Source organism: Chelonoidis abingdonii, chromosome 6, assembly GCF_003597395.2.
Source record: "Chelonoidis abingdonii isolate Lonesome George chromosome 6, CheloAbing_2.0, whole genome shotgun sequence".
In the NCBI taxonomy this organism is placed as follows: domain Eukaryota; kingdom Metazoa; phylum Chordata; order Testudines; family Testudinidae; genus Chelonoidis; species Chelonoidis abingdonii.
Window position 1 is genome coordinate 61,611,047 of NC_133774.1, and position 20,602 is coordinate 61,631,648.

The 20,602-nt window shown below is 40.4% G+C and overlaps 1 protein-coding gene across 5 annotated transcripts in view; it reads right to left on the minus strand.

Moving 5' to 3' along the window:
• Positions 1 to 3,606: 3,606 nt before the first annotated feature.
• The window catches only part of KIAA0825 (KIAA0825 ortholog), a 435,282-nt gene continuing 418,286 nt past the window's right edge, over positions 3,607 to 20,602 (minus strand). For 4 of the 5 annotated variants that reach the window (XM_075067085.1, XM_075067086.1, XM_075067088.1 and 1 more), the window contains one exon: positions 4,625 to 5,895. In XM_075067085.1, the coding sequence (XP_074923186.1) occupies positions 5,766 to 5,895 (130 nt within the window). In that variant the 3' untranslated portion in view covers positions 4,625 to 5,765. Of the gene's footprint in view, positions 5,896 to 20,602 lie in introns of all 5 variants that reach the window. The other variant, XM_075067089.1, reaches the window with a different exon arrangement.

Sequence of the window (20,602 nt, forward strand, 5' to 3'; positions counted from 1 at the left end):
GAACTTTGTTGCCTATGGTGCCTATAGGCTTTGTTGCCTATGGTGCCTACAAAGTGTCCTCCATTGGAATAAAAGATGATCTATGGGAGGCTGTTTGAAAGATAGCAGTTGTTAAAAGACAGGCATATATCTTTCTTAACCTCTGATTTTTCCAAAACTCCATCTGTTCCAAATGTCATGAGCTTTATTATCCCAGAAGTTTTAGCACATTTCCGCTGTTTATTATTTGCATTCCACTAGCACTCAGATGCTCTAATCAAGGGCCCTACTGAACTAGCTGACGTACAAACAGATAGTGAGAGAGTGCCTGCCATGAAGGTTACAGTCTAATTTAATGCAACAGGAGTGGAGCTGTTTGAAACTCATTCTGTTCTATAGGAAATTCTGACATTTCAAAAAAGTTTTCATTCTCAATCAAAATAAAAACTAGAAATTTCTCACAGAATGGAAATTCAGAACATTTTTCATTTTCGAAATATTTAAATATTTGCATTAAATTTTTCTGAAACAAAATGGAGGTGCCAGCCTCCAGAGGAAGCCCTCTGGAGTTGGGCATAGTCTACTGATTTCCTGCTGTGGCGTGAGGAACACAAGCCAGGATTCTCAGGGCTTCCCAGGCCCCTGCTATGAAGCAGGGAGCCTAACCCTAGAGAGTCCTTTTCTCCAGCTGGAATCCCAGGATTTCCAGGGTTCCAGTCTGGATCCAGGACCATTGGAAGTCTTGCAATCCTCAACTCTGAACTAGTCTGTATGGCAGAGCTGACCCAGAACCACAGATCCTGGGAGCCCAGACTCCCTCAGCTGACAGGAAACCAGACAGATTTCTGCTGTAACCCTACCTAAGCAGTCTGGGACAGGTTTCTATTGAAACGCTGCCTGTGTTTTGGTGGAAGTTTGTCAAAGCCAAAATATTTCTGGGAAACATTTTGATGAATCGTCATTTTCTGACAAAAAATGTTTTGTTGGAAAGTTTCCAGCCAGCTGTAAATGAGAATGTTGCAAACAAACTAAAAGAATGGGAGAAGAGAAAATGTAGGTAACAGTGAGAGAAATATGTGGTTAACTCTAGCTAGGTGCACCATTCGCTGGCTTTGAGTAATTCAACATTTTTGTTTAAAGTTTTAAAATATAATAAATAAACAGAAAATGTAAATGAGATCAGACTGCCCTACTGGTCACCAGGTATTTAAGGCATTGATTCTGCAAGGTACTTAAGCATGTGCGTAAATTAAGCATGTCTGTAATCTCATTGATCTCAGTAGCACAAGCTTAAAGTTACACACATTCATAAGTACCTTCTGAATTGGAGTTTGAATGCATTTCTTGAAACCAGAAGAACAGAACTTTTTAAAATACTAAGGTATATTTTTACATAGATCATATTTTCCTTTTAAATTTCAATAACTTTCATATTTCATGCAAGTAAAAATTAAAATGGTTTAGACACAATGTGGCAAAACACATTTGGGTTTTCTTTTTCTTTTCATGACAATTAATGCTAAATTAAAATAAAAAGGTGCCTATATCCTTCCCAAGGATTAAAGTAAACACATCTTACAGAAAATAGGGGGCAAGTCCCTGGATGTCACTGTGGGGCAGAGAGTACAGCTCAGGGTCTGTGTGCAAAAGTGGTTTAAAACTCACCTTTGCTTTCTCCTAATCCTGCTGATGCTTCATGCAGGGGACTGGCCCTATACAGTATCAGCACTCTGTGAGAGATGCATTCACATATCCCAGGCAACAAAGGTTCCAAGGAGGTGAAACACAGTTTAGAGTTCTTGTACTTCAGGAATGTCATGGACCCTTTTCCCTACTACACCAGAAGAGGAGAGAGAGAGAGAGAGAGAGAGAGAGAGAGAGAGAGAGTGTGTGTGTGTGTGTGTGTGTGTGTGTGTAAGGAGTGGAGTGAAAACCCATATAGCCCTGTCTTGACAGGTAAGAAGGGTGTGTTTTTCAATTATGTTAATTCAAATATGACAGAAAGCCTTCTTAGTGAACACTAAGATGCGGGCCAATACATTTACAGCCAAGTTAGCTGGCTATGTTGTAGCCTAGACTTCCTGTACTACACTCCAAGACAGCTTCAAATGAGTTAGCCTGCTTATTAATGAGCGGTAAGAGGACTTTCCTATCAAGTAAATCTAACTCAGATGAGTTAGCCCATCAAGACAGGGCTATGTTAGTTGTACCCAACAGAAGTGTAACACTTTGTCATAGGATCACCATGTTGGAGTGCACCCTCATGGTGTGGCATGGTCCTCCGGTTGCCCTATCCTTGGTTTTCCCTTCTCAGGTTCCTCAAGAATACTTCTCCAACATTCTCTTAGGGTAATAACACCTAAGTCTTTAGGTAATTGATTAATATGGACACTGCAAATCCCCAAATAAAATTCAATAACATAATTCAAAAGGTTTGAGCTCCACTTCCTTCTGTGACTCCAGGCTCTTTATCAGTCTCAGTCATCCTTCAGACTGGTGCGCTCTTGGGCTTACCCCAGAGTCCCCTTCTAGAGTTCAAAAACGCAAACAAAGCAACAGTGCAAACAATATCCACCCACACTGGATTAATCACAGTCTCATGTCCCTCCCAGGTTCTTACCCAGCTCCATGCTGCACATACCGCACAGTGGCACTCCCCTGGGCCTTCCTCTTCCTCCAGAGTCTCCTCTTCCCACCACCTAGGCTTCTCCCTGTCTCCCTAGTCCCAGTAAGCCTCAGCAGAGCATTCTGCTCTCGGCAGCTTCTCTTTCAGGCAGCAAAAGTCCCACATTTAAGTGCTTCCTCTTGCTCTCTCTCTGCCCCACTCCTGACTGACACTCACACCCGACTCACCCAATCTCCCTCCCTCTAGGGCCCAGGGTCACTGACCAGACAGATGTGCTCTAGGATCTTCCCTCTTAGAGGACCAGTGCCACCTGTGACATCCTTACACTTGGTGGTCTTTCCAGGAAAATTAGCATGGCTATGGGGTCAGATTACACTAATGCATTACCACCTGAGTGAATCTGGCCCTTAAACTTCTATATCTTTTACAATTAGACTCTCTCATAGAACTAGAAGGGACCCTGAAAGATCATTGAGTTCAGTCCCCTACCTTCACTTCCACTGATTTTGCCCCAGATCCCTAAGTGGCCCCCTCAAGAATTGAGCTCATAACACTGAGTTTAGCAGGTCAATGCTCAAACCACTGAGCTCTCTCTCTCCCCGTCCTTGCTCTCCTTCAAGAAATGCATTAAGTATAAAATAAACGGTCTTTCTGACAAATCAATGGTATCCCATTTAGCAATCATCATTATAAACCTCCATTGCTCTTATTCAGACTTAATTCCATTCAACAAACACTGAATGTTGCAAAAGTACCTGCTCAATACAAGATATTTCCCCTTGTTGCTTTCCCCCCCCATTACATCTTGAGAGTCAATGAGAAGAAAGCACTTCATATGGACTATACCTGCATTCTTCACTAATGATTTAGGGAAAACTTCAGCTTCAAATATGAATTAGTTTGGACTCTTAGGTTTATGAGGACAGAGTAGATTTGTGTAAGAAAAACATCTGAGTAAGATATTGTGAACATTTTCAGACTTTATTCAGACTGCTGATTAGGAAGGGTGTAAATTTAAAGCATTATACCTACTCCAGAGTAACTCCCCATATGGACACACTTACTTGGGAATAGGAGTGCCTTTTTCCAGTTTATCTTAATCTACTTCCAAAATTTATCAGAAAAAGGCACTCTTATTCTAGAATAAAAGCGTCACATGAGGAGCTATTATGGAATAGCTATTTCCGTCAATTTCCTTGTGTAGACAAGCCCTTATTTTGTCTGACTATACAGTAACAAATTAATTAGATATTCTACACAGTAAAATAAATTTTGACAGAATAGGACAGACTAATCCAAGTATGCTGATTGACCTCCATCCACTTGACATATTATTAATATGGCTAGGAGATGTATGCCTCATTTGCCAGCAAATTGCATCTACCATTTTAGGGAATCCCACTATCCATGTTTCAAGCTTTAAAAGCTTAGTTGTTGTTTTAGAAGTGAAATCCAAAGCAGGGGAATATTGTTTTTACCCTCCAGCACTTCTTTATGATGTATAATGACTGTTAAAAACAGCTGCTTTTTCATTTTTATTTTTAACACTTTAGAAATATCAGTGCCTCATTTCCCTCTCTTTGCTAGTGGACCCAGGCAACATCTTTGGAAGACAATGAGATGCAGATATCATTTGAAATGGTCTAATGTCTGATCTACGTTAGAAAAATGACCAGTCAGGGGAGATTGGATTAGATTAGCATCTCATGCAGCATCACTATTTAGGTCTTAAAGTGATCTTACCAAGGTCCTTTGGAAAAGAGAGGTCACATCTGGGTCCAACTCTCCATTTGTTTATATCACTGTAAATCAGGAGTAATTCTGTTCAACTCAATGGAGTTATACCAATAAAAAAAACTCCTATGAGAGGAGATTCAGACCCATTGTGTGCTGATTTTAAGAACCAGCTCCCCCTGCCTAGGAAACGGAGCTACAGCTCAGGTCACAGCCCTACTAAGCTCTTGTCAGTATCCTCCAGCAAAGTAAGGGAAACAAGAACTCCATGCTTCCAATGCAAAAAAGTAAATAAATAAAAAGTCTGGCTTTTTTACAATAGAGGAATGTTCATGAGTTCTTCCTTGCAGCCAAAGCCTCAGGGACATCTAAAAACCTTTTAAAAACTGGTTTTGTTGGAGAAGAATTTCAGACGAAAATACAGATTTTGACTATGACAGATATGAATCAGATAACACAGCTGTACAGGGCTTATCATTGAAAATAGGACTTAACTATACTTACATTAGAAAGAAACAGTGGATGGAAACATAGATTTTTCATTTCTCAGTTCACTGTTAAGATGGTTCTTGGAGCATTGTCTGCACTTGAACTGTTTTGTTTTCAACAAAAGCATGCATTTTAAAGCTTTTTAAAGCATGTTAAAGCATTTTTAACTTGAAAGATGTTGGGAGCAATGTGCTTTTAAGTCTAAGCCCCATGGCATGGCGGATGAGGAGACTCTCCGCCTCAGTGGGAGCAGCATGCCTGAGAAAGGCACAATTTCTTTGTGGAAGCACCCACTAAAGCAGCCTCTGGTACAGTCACTCAAAAGGGACAGCATGTATCCACTGCACGCCACACAAAAAGTTGGGTGCTGAGGTGAGAGGCCAGGTCCATGGCATAGCCTTGGGAATCTTCCCCTTTCTTTGGGGAGCCTATCACAACTAACCTGAGCAGTCCTTCATAAGGCTGAATTTGGATGGAACTAGGGAAGAGGTTTCCTGAGCTCTGACCTCTATCGTCTAACCTACATAGGGTTAGATACATTTGGACTTCCACATGGCATCTGTAATATACTGGCAAACTCAGGCTTGAAAATGTCCAAAGTAGTATTTATAATGTTGTGGTGTTTATGCTTTTAAAATATAGTTTCTTAAGTGGCCTTCAGCTTCTTGTCTCCACTGCACCAAGGTATGTCCTGCTGTGTAATACAGCATTTTCACATTATTCCTGTCTACCTCACACGTAACAATTGCTGTTTTAAGGGGGTAACTAAGCAATAATAGAGCAACATCCTTTCATTTCTAACTGCTACTCATCAAGATACAAGTTCCCCAGCTTTCTAGTCATTTAATGTATGCATAAGAGGGATTTTTTTCCAGTTATCACTAAACAATTATTGTAACAATGTTTACTTCAGCAGAAAGTGCTACACAAACTCTTTTCAAGGTGACAGCTCTTCTTTATCTTCTGAGGCAAGAGGGGTCTGTATGCAATAAACTTTTTTTAGGTGTTTCACCATAGCTTTTTCTTCCTCTTCCTCTTCCAGAGCTCCATCTTCTTTCATCTCCCATCTGAAAGAAAATATACTTTTGTTAGTTCCCTTGTATTTTTCAAATAAGTCATTAAACAAACTGATAAAAAAATTCAACATAGACACCATGTGTTTACTGCCAAATGTATTGTGTTAACTGAAATTTCTGAACCACACTACATATGAACAGAAAAATCACACCCTATGCAAGCCTTCTGGCATTTAAACTGCCAAATCTCTGACAAGCTTCCTCCTATGTCTATGCCCCAGCATTTTCCCTTTCAGTTTTGTATCACACCTTAATAGCAAATTGACCAGAAGCAGTGCAAAACTGACAGAGAGGTGGAGCAGCTAGCATGTGTTTTTGAGATGGAGGTTGGCATATACTTCCCAGAGTTAATTACTTTAAAGTGAAAATCAGATAGCACAGGATTCTCTATTCGTGAACAGTGCGACAGGTCATCATGCTGTTAAAGTGGTACAAATGAATTTAAAGAGCTGCCTTACAAAATGGCTTAGTTTTTTGAAAATGTCACATACACTGTCGCCTCTAGAAGTGACACAAGCATCTCCCCTTTTCCTCATATGGGATGCTCACTCTAACCTACCATTAGCTACCCGGAGCCAAACTGCCATTGACTAGAAAAGGAATTGGGATTGGATCTTGGGTGACAACAGAGCACCCTAGATAGAAAATATATATTTTAATTACATTTATGCATCTCTTTTTACTACATTCTCTCTCTGTATGTATGTTTTTATTATCAGTGATACATAGGCTTATTTTAAGAAATATTATTCATATTTTATAATATTACTTTTCATATCATTATTAGGAACATCTGCAGGGAATGACTGTGCAGATAGTTATTTTTATTTAGCACCATTCATATTTCAGCATCAGTTATTGTAAGACACAAGGAAGGACATTCAAACATATTTATTAGATTATTAAGCAGAATTGAATTTGCTGATGATGGGGCAAAATTTTACTAAAGTCCCACAAACCACTCCACAAAAACAGGGTTGTTTTTTTTTGTTTTTTTTTTAATATAAATAACATGTAAACACCATTTTACTTTCACTTCTCAGAACAGCAACAAACATCTCCATTATCAAGATTAAGAGTATTTAACAGTTCCTACAGACCTACTGAAAACCTTTCCAATAAATGTCATGACTATAGCATTGAACTGCACTGAGAACCCCTCTTCCTCCAAAAATCTCCAGAAGGCCTACCTGTTCCACTAACACTATAGCATTACGTCTCATTCTGGGTCTGATTCTGTTCTCATGTACTCCAATTTTATACTTAATTCCACTGACATGAGGGTAATTATTCCCAATTTATGCTGATGTATGCAAGGATGGAATATGGCCCTCTGTCTTTGTTGTAACAAGTTGTGCTTTTAGAATAAGTTGTTTGGACCAGGAACTCTATTTAGTCTATTTTACTATAGTGCCACATCCATTTGCAATGCCATATAAGTGATGATAGATTCAATTCCTAAATGTTTCTGGTATGATATCAGTAGCAAAATGGTGACCTCTCCATGCTCCCCCGCCCCTCCCCCCGGGGCGGTTCTAAACATTTTGCTGCCCCAAGCATGGAGAGTCCACTGGTCCCGGGGCTTTGGCGGATCTCCCACAGGCACGAAGGCACCCTGCCTGCTGCCCTAGCGGCGACCAGCAGAATGCCCCCTGCGGGTGGCCGCCCCAGGCACGCGCTTGGAGAGCTGGTGCCTGGAGCCGCTCCTGCCCTCCCGCCAGCATTTCTACTGAGGTGAATACAGGAAATTCAAACTTCTCCTTTTCAGTTTCCATCTGATTGGCTGTAGTAATATAATGACTTAGCATTTACTCAACACTTTTCATCGACAGACTATTATTTATTATTTGTATTATGACAGCACCTAGGGCCCCCAATCATGGATCACGTGCTAGGCACTGTACAAACAAACAACGTAATGACAGTTCCTGCACCAAAGAGCCTATAATGATGATATCTCAAAACACTTGAGAAAGATGGGTAAATAACATAATCACCACTTTTTACACATGGGAAAACTGAGGTATAGAGAATTTCAGTGCTGAAGGTCACACACAGAATCAATGTCTATACGAGGAAGAGAACTCAGATTTCCTGACTGCTAATAAATACTGTCTACACTGGCCACTCTGTCCTCTGTAAAAAGATACAATATTTATCTGAAAGTCCCACTGACTTCAATGAGAGTTGCATGTACATACCTGAGGGCAGACTGATACAAAATGACAGTAGTGAATTGATATGCATTGTGAAGATGTATCTTTACTGCCAGAGAGGATTAGAAATTTCATTTTAAAAATAAAAACGTACGGTCTATTGAACATAGTAAAATCTAGAGAAACCGTGCAGGAGATCTTAGCTCTCAGGATCTCATGGACAGCAGGAGTAGATGACCCTCTAAGCAAAGATCCTGATATCATGCAAAGTCATTACTAAAAATGGGTAAACAATACACATATGAATAACTGTTTCAAAACAAAGTTTTTCAAAGCATTTTCTGAAGCATTAGTGGTAAAGACTTCCATAATTAGTAATCCAATAAAACCAAGTATAACATATACCTTACAGAATTCTGTATAAAAAAGACAACCATTGCCAAATTATCCTTACCCTTGAAGGAAGAATCGTCTTGTGGCTAAGGTATATGATGGAAACTCAGGAGAACTAGGTAATATTCCCAGTATTACCACAGACTCATTATGTAACCTGGGGAAACCACTTAAATCGCTGTGTTCCTCCTTTTCCCCACCTATATATTTCATCAAAAGGAGTTGTGATGTTTTATTCATTATTTATAAGATGCTGAAACACTGCTGTGATGAGGTCTATAGAAATGCCAATAAATAAAATATATGTTCTATTGATTACCACCACATACAAAGGCAAAACAAATTACAAAAACTGTAAAATGCAGAAAAATTACTTTTGCATTTTACAGATTGTGATATGTTTTATTTATCAGTGTCAAAACAGATTCTAGCTGTTAATAAAACCATTAATTGATTCTTGATTAAGCAGGATATTGACTAATTAAACTGCCAGGGAAATAAGGCTAACTCTCTCTAAGAAAAAGCAAAGCATAAAAAGCGGTCTGATGTTTGTTCTTTTTTGCATGTGTATGTAAGCCGCACATCTCCCAGGTGTAGTGTTCTGTCCCAACTAGTGGCAAAGAGACCACTTAGAGAGAGAGAAAGAAATTAAGTCTGCTCTACAGCCTTAGTTAATAGTCAGTTAGCTTTTAGCTTATGCAGTAGAGACTCATGTACTTAGCTCCTGAGCCCCCAGGTTTGATCCTGAGGACCGGGGTCTGTCTGTGTTATATGCTTTACTGCGATTTAATACATTACAAATACTCCGCAAAATGTCTGTATAACACAAGCCATGAGAGGTACAGATCACTGTTGGACAGACCATCTATTAGTAAGATCAGTCATGTACCTGCAGCTCACTCCACCATATCGCAAACACCCAATGGCTAAGCGAAAGCGGTACAATGTCAAAGCACTTCTGGACCAAGCCAGGTGCAAGATGTTCCAGCAACAGCTTCTGAGAAATTCTGTAACTTGCCTGATAATGTTATTGACATTCAAGAGTACTGGGATCAACTTAAAAATAGCATTCACAGTGCATATGCTGAAACTATAGGCTATTTCACTCATTGGTACCAAGACTGGTTTGATGAAAAAAACAAAAAAATCCTAGCATTAATTCAACAGAAAAGAACTGCATTCTGTAACTGGCAAAATGATTTCTATAACCAATGAAAACATGAGGCTTATCATCTACTCAAAGCCAAAGTCCAAAAGAAGCTATGTGACATCAAAAACAAGTGGTGGCAAGAGCAGGCTTCTGATAGCCTGGGTTTCATATACCAAGATAACATGAGAAGCTTCTTTCAAGCTACAAAAACTATATATGGGCCAAGCTCTAAAGGCCCAACTCTTTTATGTTCCCAGGATGGCCCCACCCTCCCCAAGGACAATGTGGCCATTAAACAATGCTGGAAGGAGCACTTTGAGAACCTACTAAACCACAAATTCATGGTCTCTGAAGACACCATTGAGTCTATTCCACAACGCTCGGCAATGGAACACCTTGCTGATCCCCCATCTTCTGAGGAAGTCTGACAAGCCATCACCCAGACAAAAAAATCACAATGCACCAGGCCCAGATAGCATCCCAGCTGAGATTTTTTTAAAGATGGTGGAACAACGCTCCAACACAAACTTTGCCAGCTCTGGACCTGTGAAGAAATTCCACCTGACTTTAAGAATGTCAACATTGTTACAATATTCAAGAAAGGGGACAAATCTTTGTGCGAGAACTAGAGAGGTATTTCCCAGATCCTACTAAAGAACCTTGCCCAGATCCTACTAAACCACCTTCTCCCCCTTGCAGAGGAACTCCTCCCCAAATCGCAGTGTGGCTTCAGACCATCCCAAGGCACAACTGACATCATCTTCGTGGCATGACAGATTCAAGAGAAGTGCAGAGAGCAACACCAGGAACTGTTCATGGCATTCACTGACCTAACCAAGGCCTTCGACTCTCTCAATCGTGATGCCCTATGGAAGATACTGGGTAGGTTTGGCTGTCCACAGAAATTCATTTCCATCATCAGACTACTCCATAATGGGGTGAGTGCCACCTTTCTAGACTAGACTTAGAAGAACAAATTGAGCAAAATTTCAAGCTCACTTGAGTCTAGCAGCTTTAAAATGGAACTAAATCCTTTGAAAAGTTCAATTAAAGTAAGTTTTTTAAATAAAGTGACAAAATGAGATGGTTAATCAATGCCTCTGCCACCAGAAAACCATCGGTCTCTAGGAGACTGGTATTATCACAGCTGTGTACATGAGGTTTCTGCAGAAACCTCAACACACGATAAACAGAGATAGCAGCAAGGAGAAAAGCATCAAGTTTAGGACTGAAAATAAGCATAGAAGGTCTGCCTGCAAAAACCTTCCTTGAAGGACTGGGGCCTTAGTGAATAAAATGTATTCATTATACAGTATTCTAAATAATTTCCTGTTTTAAAATCTTTTCACATTAGCGTTGTGTAACGTTAAAAGGTATAACTCCTGAGTGGCCTGTCCCTACGTAGGATTTTTCAAAAGCACTTGTGATTAACTTTAAGAAATGATAATTTAGTCTTACAGATCTGAAGACTTTGCACAGACATACATTTTGTAAAAATATATTCATTGCTATAATATATGTATAGTAGATATAGCAAAGTAAAGTTTTAAAAATAGAGATGGTACCGATATAAACTTTGGGTATGTCTACACTGCCCTACAGTTCAAACTAAGGGAGTAGGTTGGGCTACATTACTGCAAACGCAAGACGTTTAAGTGCACATCAGTAGCATCCACATGGGAGAACTACAGTGCAGCACTTTTATGTGCATGGCTATTCACACACCCCATAGTCTGAACACGGGGGCAGTGTCCACATGCCCTTAGATGACACATTACTGGGTGCACTCGAACAAAGAAAAATATCTAACATTTCCTTCACATGCACCTCTCCTGTATGTTGGATATATAGTTAATGTAGTATAATCTTATTCATGTTTTTTTCTGCTGAATACAACACAATGCTTCAGTGGCCAGATCAAATAGTCATTGAACTCAGTGGAGTCTTACCTGATGTGGACTACCCAGATCGTCACCCAAGACACAGGGTGGGGAGTGGAGCGCAGGCTCCATGGCCTGCTGTTTCTTACATAGGCAAGTGAGCAGAGAGGGACTGTGATGGGATGTACTTATCCTGCACTAGTTTATAAGGGGTTAATCACACTCCGTGGGCCAAGAAGGTCACGCCTCCTCATCCCTGCTAGGCGTGCTCCAGCTGGAACCCCGATATAAAAGGGAACAGCTCAGCTCATTCTGGGCTGACTGCTGAAGGGAGCAGAGGTGTGTTGCAGGTTCTTGGGGAGGGACTGCCAGTGCTTTAGGATGGAGAGGCTAGCCAACCCCCAGCCACCCGATGCCACAGATGGAGGAGAGACTGTGGAACCCCCAAGACTACCAGCCACAGAAGAATGGGTAGGAAGTAGCCCAGGAGGACTAAGCAATGATCTTTATTGAGGTACCAGGCTTTGACTTTGTGTGTTTTGGAAGGATCTCTGCTGAGCTGGTGGCAGATGCCCCTGCTGCAGACAGGGCCTTGGGCTGGGATCCAGTAAAATAGGGAGGGCCTGGGTACCCTAGCTGCAGCCCACCCCACTCTAGCCACTAGGCTACATTGCCCTGCCGCAAAGGGTGGTCCCATTGACTCTGGCCACTAGGCCACAGACTCTAACCAAAGGGCTGCTGCACTGACCCTGACCATTAGGCCACACTCTGTTGGGAGCCAGGACTACTGTGGTGGCTGGGGAGTCTAGGCCATTTGGGCCGTCACAGTTCTACTTCAATTCCCACACAAACTGACCCCTGCTTATGGGGTGGAGCTACCCCGCAACAGGGCCAAAGACTTTTTCCAGACACACTTAATGCTCTGCCTAATGGTCTGACTCTGAGTCACAGTTCCTTCCCAGGTCTCGCAGGGCAGTTCCCCAGGATGACCCTTATTCAGGATGAGTATCAATATTTCAACTTACATATAGCTATACATGGCTAACACTCATAATATTTTCTCTCTCTGCTATTCTGAATTATAAAAGCTAAAGGGACAGTAAAAGGTTTTGCAATGACCCCAAAATAAATGTTTTACAATGTGTTTTTAAAGCCCATGCATGGCAATGTAGTGTGCATACATTTAAATACATGATGCCATATTTGCTCTATTGCGATGAAGAGGTGTAAATTGCACCTATACGCCTATGCAGACACTTGAAACTATAATATGTATTCTATTTAAGTGTTTGTTACAGATAACAAGGAAACATTTGCAATTAATACCAGAGTCGTAGCATATTATATCAAAATATTCATAAACACATTCACATCCAGATAAAATTGACTCAAAGTTAAACTTACACAGGTTTTACCTATCTTTTATGTTAGAAAGTATTAAGGAGATTAAAGATAGATTATTTTATTAGTTAATTTGGGAACAGTTTCTGATTTGTTTTGTTTGATTTTATATTCTTGGTTAAAATAAAGATAGATTAAAAGAAATGTAAAATTGTTTAAAGCAAATGTCATTTGTGACAGAGTAAGAATTTATAGAATTGGCGTAAAGTTCGAGACATAATTCTTTAACCCAAATGCCCATAGAGCTATTAAACATACTTGTTGGTTTCATGAAGACTCTAAAAGATAGAAGCCTTGATATGTTTCAAAGATTATAAAGCACAATATTAAAAATTGGTAAATTTTTGGATTTCCATTTTCTAAGGATCACCCTTTCTTATTCTCTCAAATTGCTGTAGAACAGTTTGCACTGATACCTAGTACTTTCAATTCATTCAATAATCCTAGCTCATAATCTTGAGGACAGGCTGTATATTGGTGTGTGCCACTTCTGATCAGCCTCTGTGTTTAGAATTTGGTAATTTGACAACAAAGTGTAAACTAAATGTTGTTGACATCTGTATTAGCTGTCACATATTAAGCCAGCTCTTACACAGAAATCTAGTAATAGCATCTTATTGCAAAAATACACTAAAGAATTAAATGGAAGTACAGTTGTTGCCATTGAAAATTTAACTTTTCTCTACAGTTTCCAAGCAAGTACCATAGTCAGGACCATCTCCAGGCACCAGCAAATCAAGCACATACTTAGGGTGGTACAATTCCAGGGACAGCATTCTAGGGGGAGGAAGGAGGTTGCTTGGGGTGGCAAAAAAAAACCTAGAACCAGCCCTGACCTAGACCACATTGTAAGTAGAGGGAAAATTTGGTATCTCAGGCCCCATTGTGTGGTAACTGTTGGCAAATTGTGACATTTTAATTGTACATCTGTACTTTGGACAGTATGAAATCCATGTTTCCAATCCTCTGCATAGCTATTTTATCATCATTATTGCTGTTTGTTATTGGGCAAACAAAGTGGAAGACATAATTCTAAATCTAATCTAAACTCACCTAATCTAAATCATACACAGACAGTACCATTCAGACATCATAGCTCTGGATAAATAAATAGTGAAACTACAAGCAGAGCAAGCTTTTAAGATTATCTATTTTTAATTTGGTGAGTTATCATTGGAAGGGTCTACAGAAGCACTATAGTTTTAAGAGGGATTTGGATGAAAACAGCAAGCACAAGCCAGTTCTAGCTAAGCATAATGTAAGAAGGCAAGACGACAAAGGAAGTGGGGAAGGATATGAAAGAGGGGTTTTGCATTCAACTTAAATTCCCATTAATTTTTCATTATGTTTCAGAAAATGTGCTATGCAATTGAACCACATGGTTTATGCAAATATATCTTTATTGCTAATTCTCAAGTTTTGCCACAATTTTCCAGTGTTTGTCTGAATGGTGCACTTTAATAATAACTGGAATATGACAGTGGTAGAAGAACAACAACAAAAACATGCAATTTTTTGGCCATAAACTAAATCCACACTGTAAAGATGTTTATAGAAGACTATATTTTTCATATGTGAGTGCTGAAGTTAAGGAAGCATTCCAGACAAAGTACAGATGAACTGGTTAGGTCATATTTTATCAGTGCTTCTAATCATGGTAATACAAACTCTGAAGTGTTGAAGATTAACTTCTTTCTCAGATGAGTAGGAAGATGTTTGTGTTGTGGGAATGTAAAAAGAGTCATACGTCCCCCCCCCCCCCCAAAGATACCAAATCTTTCCCTATGCTGGCACATAATTATGATAAAGGAGTTTTATTAGCCATTTGAAGAGTGAAGGAGGCACTTGTGAAGATGGTACTAGTGTTCTTTTAAAATAATCTGTACATCTCAATAGTCGAAAAAGGTAAGTGAAGCCATTTCTCAATGTCTTTTTTCCCCAACTGATTCAAAATGAAGTTAAAATGAAGCAAAAATATTTTTTGCCAGCCTCAGGTCTTTGGGATTAATCCTGCAAGCTCTCCACAGGCATGTGTAGAACTCTCATTGAATTCAATGAAAATTTCCTCAAATTTGCAGGAACCATCCCATTATCCATAAATATTTGATATCTTTCTGTATCTGAAATAGAAATTGTGTGGAATCTGGTCTTTTTGATATGTCTAGTGTTTGAGACTTCTTTAAGTTAAAACAATATCCTCTGTATGTTAATTAATTCAAGAGCCATGGGACTGAGGAAACAAGATCCTTATGCTGCATGACTATATCATCATCAGCATACACATTTGACTTTATGCTTTCTCAACAACAGTAATGCCTTCAGTCATAACACCATCTAAGAGTTTGTCTTCATTAAAGAAAAAAAAAGAGAAGGCACCTTCGTCTTGTTCCCTTCTCGATGGAATATAGAAGAAATATTAAACTGTCCATAGGACAGTTTTTACAGACATTTCACCTAGAATAAAAATAGCACCCTAAATCAAAGTTTATGAAAAACTGCCAATATAGCCATTTGTCCCTATCAGTGGTATTCTCTGCAACTAACTGCAATGTATTTGTGGGGAAAACAGTGTGATGAGATGCCATTTTTTCTCTGTATTACCAGCTAATGAATTTTTGGTGCATTCTCTCTTCCTTTCATAAAACCTATTTATGAATATGAAAGAGTTTAGTATCTTCCAATCACTTAAGCAACAATGTTGTCAATGATTTGCACAGTATATTTAACCATGAGATGGGGAAAAAATCTTAACAGCCAGTGTCCATTTGTCATTTTTTAGCAAAGTAATTAGAGTAATACATATATCTCAAAGCATCACTCATGCCTCAGACAGTTCTGAAATAGCGAAGGGAACAGTAGGTTAGGAAAGGTATTTGCAAGTCTACTGGAAAGCTCTCTCAACCCAGTGCTTTATCTGATTTAAGTCTTGAATAGCTCTTTCAGTTTCCATGTGGGAAAACGTTTTAGCTGTGTGACCATTCTGCTCTAATGACAGTGAATTAAAGGAGACATCTCCAATAGTTTGCTCAAATTGTATTTGGTCAAAAGAATTTTCCAAAGCCTGAGAGAAATGTTTAAACTTCTTCTTAAAGTCTAGAGATTCATTTATAATTCTTCTTTCTTGAAAACTGTTTAATTCTTTTTGCCTGTAATTTCACTGCTTTAACTTTTTTAAATATTTCTCTTTAATCCTGTTGAGCATAAACACACTGTCCTGAAAGAAATACAGAGTGGGAAAGCAGTCAGATATCATATCTTTTGCACTATCCCTTAGACCATTCCTATGAGTCTGCGTCAAATGTATGTGGGAGCTTTAAGTAAAGAAGGCTTCGCACTGGATCTTTTGAGATGACACCTTGATGTCTCTCATATCTGGCATTCTTGTGGCAAAACAAAACTGTCCATCTACAGTGGACAAGTTACAGAGACCAATTATAACTGCAGCTTGCACCCAGCTACGATAAGCATGATCACTAACCCACATCATATTCAAAAGCACATGTAAAAGGCATCTCTTGGATATAGCTGTCTGACAAATTCTCTCTCACACACATGTACACACACAGTCTACTCCCAAAGTCTTAACAATAAAATTAAACTAAAAGTAAATCACTCAGTTCTTCCTAAAGGGTGAGAAGGAAAGGAGGAGGAAAGAGGCATTATTATTATAGTTTATATTTTAAAATCTTTGGAAAGTGCTCAGATGCTAAAGAGTTGAATGCTACAACAAGCAGAGCAAACAAGGAAGAGAACTAAAACCACTGAAGGGCTTCCCCATCTCTGAAAAACAAACCAAAAGAAAAGATAGGTCAGCATAAAGAAATCAGCAACAGCACACAGGCGACTTTTTAGGAAGTCTGTCACCAACAGATAATGAAGCCTTGAGGCACGGGCTGAACCTGTCTGAGCTGTAGAGTCAGAAGTTTAGAAAAATGTTTTAAAAGGAAATAGTAGCTTCACATGAGTGGCTCCCAGTCTTCTTGTCACCTCTCGTAAGGTATGTTCTTGGCCTAAAAAAAAAAAAAAAAGGGGGGGGGCTCATTTTGTTCACAAACAGCGGAAGCATCTATGAGCAGCTTCCAATCCCATCTGCAGAGAAAAAAGAACTCACAAGAGGCAGTAGATAGCCATAACTGTGAGCTACAGTGAATCCAACCTTGTCACACACCAAAGCATGAGAAACCGAGTGGGACTCTAAAACAGGTACAATTCCTTGGGTCTTTTCTTCACCTTTCTTCTTTACAAAGTACATAAAAGGATTCTAAGTATTAAATAGTTCAGTTGGCTCTCTTAAATGATTGATTTAAATAAGCTCATTTCTTAAGTGCATAGTTTTGAAACACAAGCATTCCAAAGCATGAGGCATATACTAATCCATCTTCGCCACATTTGTCTCACTATCTTATTATTACATAAACCAAATTCAGAGGCTACACACCTCTCTCCCAGCATCTGGCAGCATGTTACTCCATTATCTAGATTTTAACCAGTTTTCCAGACACTCAATTCTGAATCTGGCCTTACATCTTCAACTATATCTAGAAAATTATTTTTTTCATATAATAAAGAGTTTAAAATCGGAGTAATGGGATGAAATTAAGAACAAAAGTTTAGGCCAATTACTTGCAGTAGTGGCTGTCGAGTACTTCTGCTTGTTTTTGTGTGTGTGTGTTGTGTGTGAAGAGGGGCGATTCTGTCCCATGCAGAGTATTCCTGCACCAAGCTCTTTTACTCAGGATTAGCATAGGGGACAGGATTTGGAGAGTCTGCAGGAACTGAAATTAGAGGGAGATGGGAGGTATTTAAATTTACAGGAACAACTAGGAGTCCAGTGGCACTTTAAAGACTAAAAGATTTATTTGGGCATAAGCTTTCGTGGGTAAAAAACCCCACTTCTTCAGATGTTTCAGATTTTTTTTTACCCACGAAAGCTTATGCTCAAATAAATCTGTTAGTCTTTAGGGTGCCACCAGACTCCTTGTTGTTTTTGTGGCTTCAGCTGCTACCCCTCTGATAAGTGTACAAAGGGGTTGGAAAATGGCTAAACTGGCAACACTGCTGGTGTGTGTGTGTGTGTGTGTGTGTGTGTGCGCGCGCATCTGATTCAGCTGTAACCAAAAATCTGAAACAAAGGGAGAAAATGGAACTAGTATATCAGTAATTATTTTTGTAATATGAGCTGAAGGGATGATTTAATCATTGATGTTTAGACTCTTTAAATCTTTTTCTGGGTTCACTATGGATTCTTATCAAAGTCTCTGGCTTAGCTAAAGTTTAATATTTTGTTGCTTGTATTGATGTTCTTTGGGATTACAATTTACCAACTGCTGGGCTTTGATTCACTGTTCATCTTCTTAGGCACTGGTCAGAGTAGCTGAGCCAGTGCAGGACATTGGCAGGGAGTTGTTCAGGCCAGCTGTCAGTTGATACTGCCTAATGGCAAAGTAGAGAGGAGGAATTGTAGCTCAAAGGTGAGTCTGAGTCACAATGCCACCCAAGATTAATCCTAGGGTGGTACAGTATATGCAGCATCTTTTGTTCAGGGCTGTTCCTAAAGTAACAATGTAGCCATATATGAGAAGAGTTTTCAATCTATAACTCTTTAAAGTGTCTAATATTAGTTAGATATTTTCAGATAGGGCCTGGTTTGGTTGTAGATGTAAGTATGAAATAAGTGAAGGGCTGATTTCTAAGTTGCAAAACACTCTTCAGAATTTGCACAGAATTTAAAAGAGAAACAGTAAAAATCTAACAAAAAACTGACTGAAGTGAGTACTGCTTGTTGCTGTATTTACAATATTGCTACTATAATGATTGGTTACAAAATCTTGAAGATTTTGCTTTCTCTATGCAAGGTGGAAGTAATTCATGTCAATTAGTCATACTGTATTATAATTTTTATAATAGAATGTTGTGATTTTCATTATGGCAATTCCTGCAGTAATTAGGAGCCTGCAAAACGCCACAACTCAGACTGAGTCATTAAATTTTCCATGAAACCAAACCAGCAGGTTCAGCTCACCCAAATTTGCACTTACAAGATTCACTTGGAATTTTGAGTTCTCACAAATCCTGAAGCACACCAAGTGAATCTAGACAGACATATATAAATGTTAACGTTCTTCTCCCATGCAGGCCTTCAATCTCACTACTAACTCTGATTTATTTTTGGACATCTGAATTCCCAGAATACATTCTTTAGACTCCTTACCATAGTGATCCTGATCCTCCACTAGTGCACAGTGAATCATGTGGGACAAATGATCCCTGAACAGGGATTCAGGGATTACGGAGCAGTGCATTCTAGGATGAATTAGATCCCAGGATAACGTACTTTTAGAAAAATCTTTTACATCAGATGGAACACGGAACCTTTCAAGTCTTTCTGCTACTGACTGAAACATCAGGAGGAGGAATTGGTTAACAAATCCTTTTCCTCAAGATGGCAACTTAAGATAGAAGGGTTTGTGACTGGACCCTCTATGGGGTTGTTGGGAATTATGGAATTGAGGGAGGGTCCCAGTCCCAATCTTCTCTAAAATTCACTCATCTGAATTGAAACACAGCTACTGTGGATATCAAATTTTTTCACAATGGTAGTGATTAGGCTTAGTTATTTTAGTAGAAGAAAGATGAATGTTCACCATTTATAAATAGGATTGCCAGGCATCCGGTTTGCAACTGGAACACTCGTTAGAAAAGAAACCCTGGTGGTTCCGGTCAGCACCGCTGACCAGGCCGTTAAAAGTCTGCTCAGCAGTGCAGTGGGGGTCCCAGGCCAAGGCAGGCTCTTTGCCTGCCCTAGCTCCATGTGGACACCCTTAGGCACATGTGTGGCCATAGAGGCTCAGCACACTACCCCCACCCTAGTGCCCCCACCTATTGGCTGGGAGCTGCAGGGGTGGCCCCTGTGGACACGAGGGCAGCACATGGAGCTTTCCTGGCTGCCCACACACCTAGGGGCTACAGGGACCTGGTGGCCACTTCCTGAGAGCCACGGTTGAAAAAGGCCCTGGAGACTCTGGTCAGCACCACTGACCAGGCTATTAAAACTCTGGTTGACAGACTCCCTACCTGGCTCCACATGGCTCCTGGAAGCAGGGACATGTCCCTCTGGCTTTGAGGAGCAGGGGTGACCAGGGGGCTCTGCGTGCTGCCTCCGCCCCATGCGCCAACTCCACAGCTCCAGTTGGCCAGGAACCTCACCCAATGGTAGCTGAAGGGGGTGGGGCCTGCACATGGAGGCTGCACACACCACGCAGAGCCACCTGGCTGCCCCTATCTCTAGGAGCCAAGGGATGTGTCACCACTTCTGGGGACCCCTGAGGTAAACACCATCCAGAGCCTGCACCCCAACCCCTTGCCCCGGAGCCTGCACCCCCTCCCACAGCCCAACCCCCTGCACACAAACTCCCTCCTGGAGCCCACAGCCTGCAACTCCTCCTGCACCCTGTTCAAGCCCAGAGCCTCCTCCACACCCTGAACCCCTCATTTCTGGCCCTACTCTGGAGCCTGCACCCCCAGCCAGAGCTCACCCCCTCCTGTACCTCAACCCCCTGCTCCAGCCTGGTAAAAATGAGCGAGTGAAAGTGGGAGAGAGCAAGTGACAGAGGGAGGGGGAATGGACTGAGCAGGGATGGGGCCTCAGAGAAGGGGCAGGACAACACAAAGCCTCAGAGAAGGGACGGGGCACGGGTAGGCAAAGGTGTTCAGTTTTG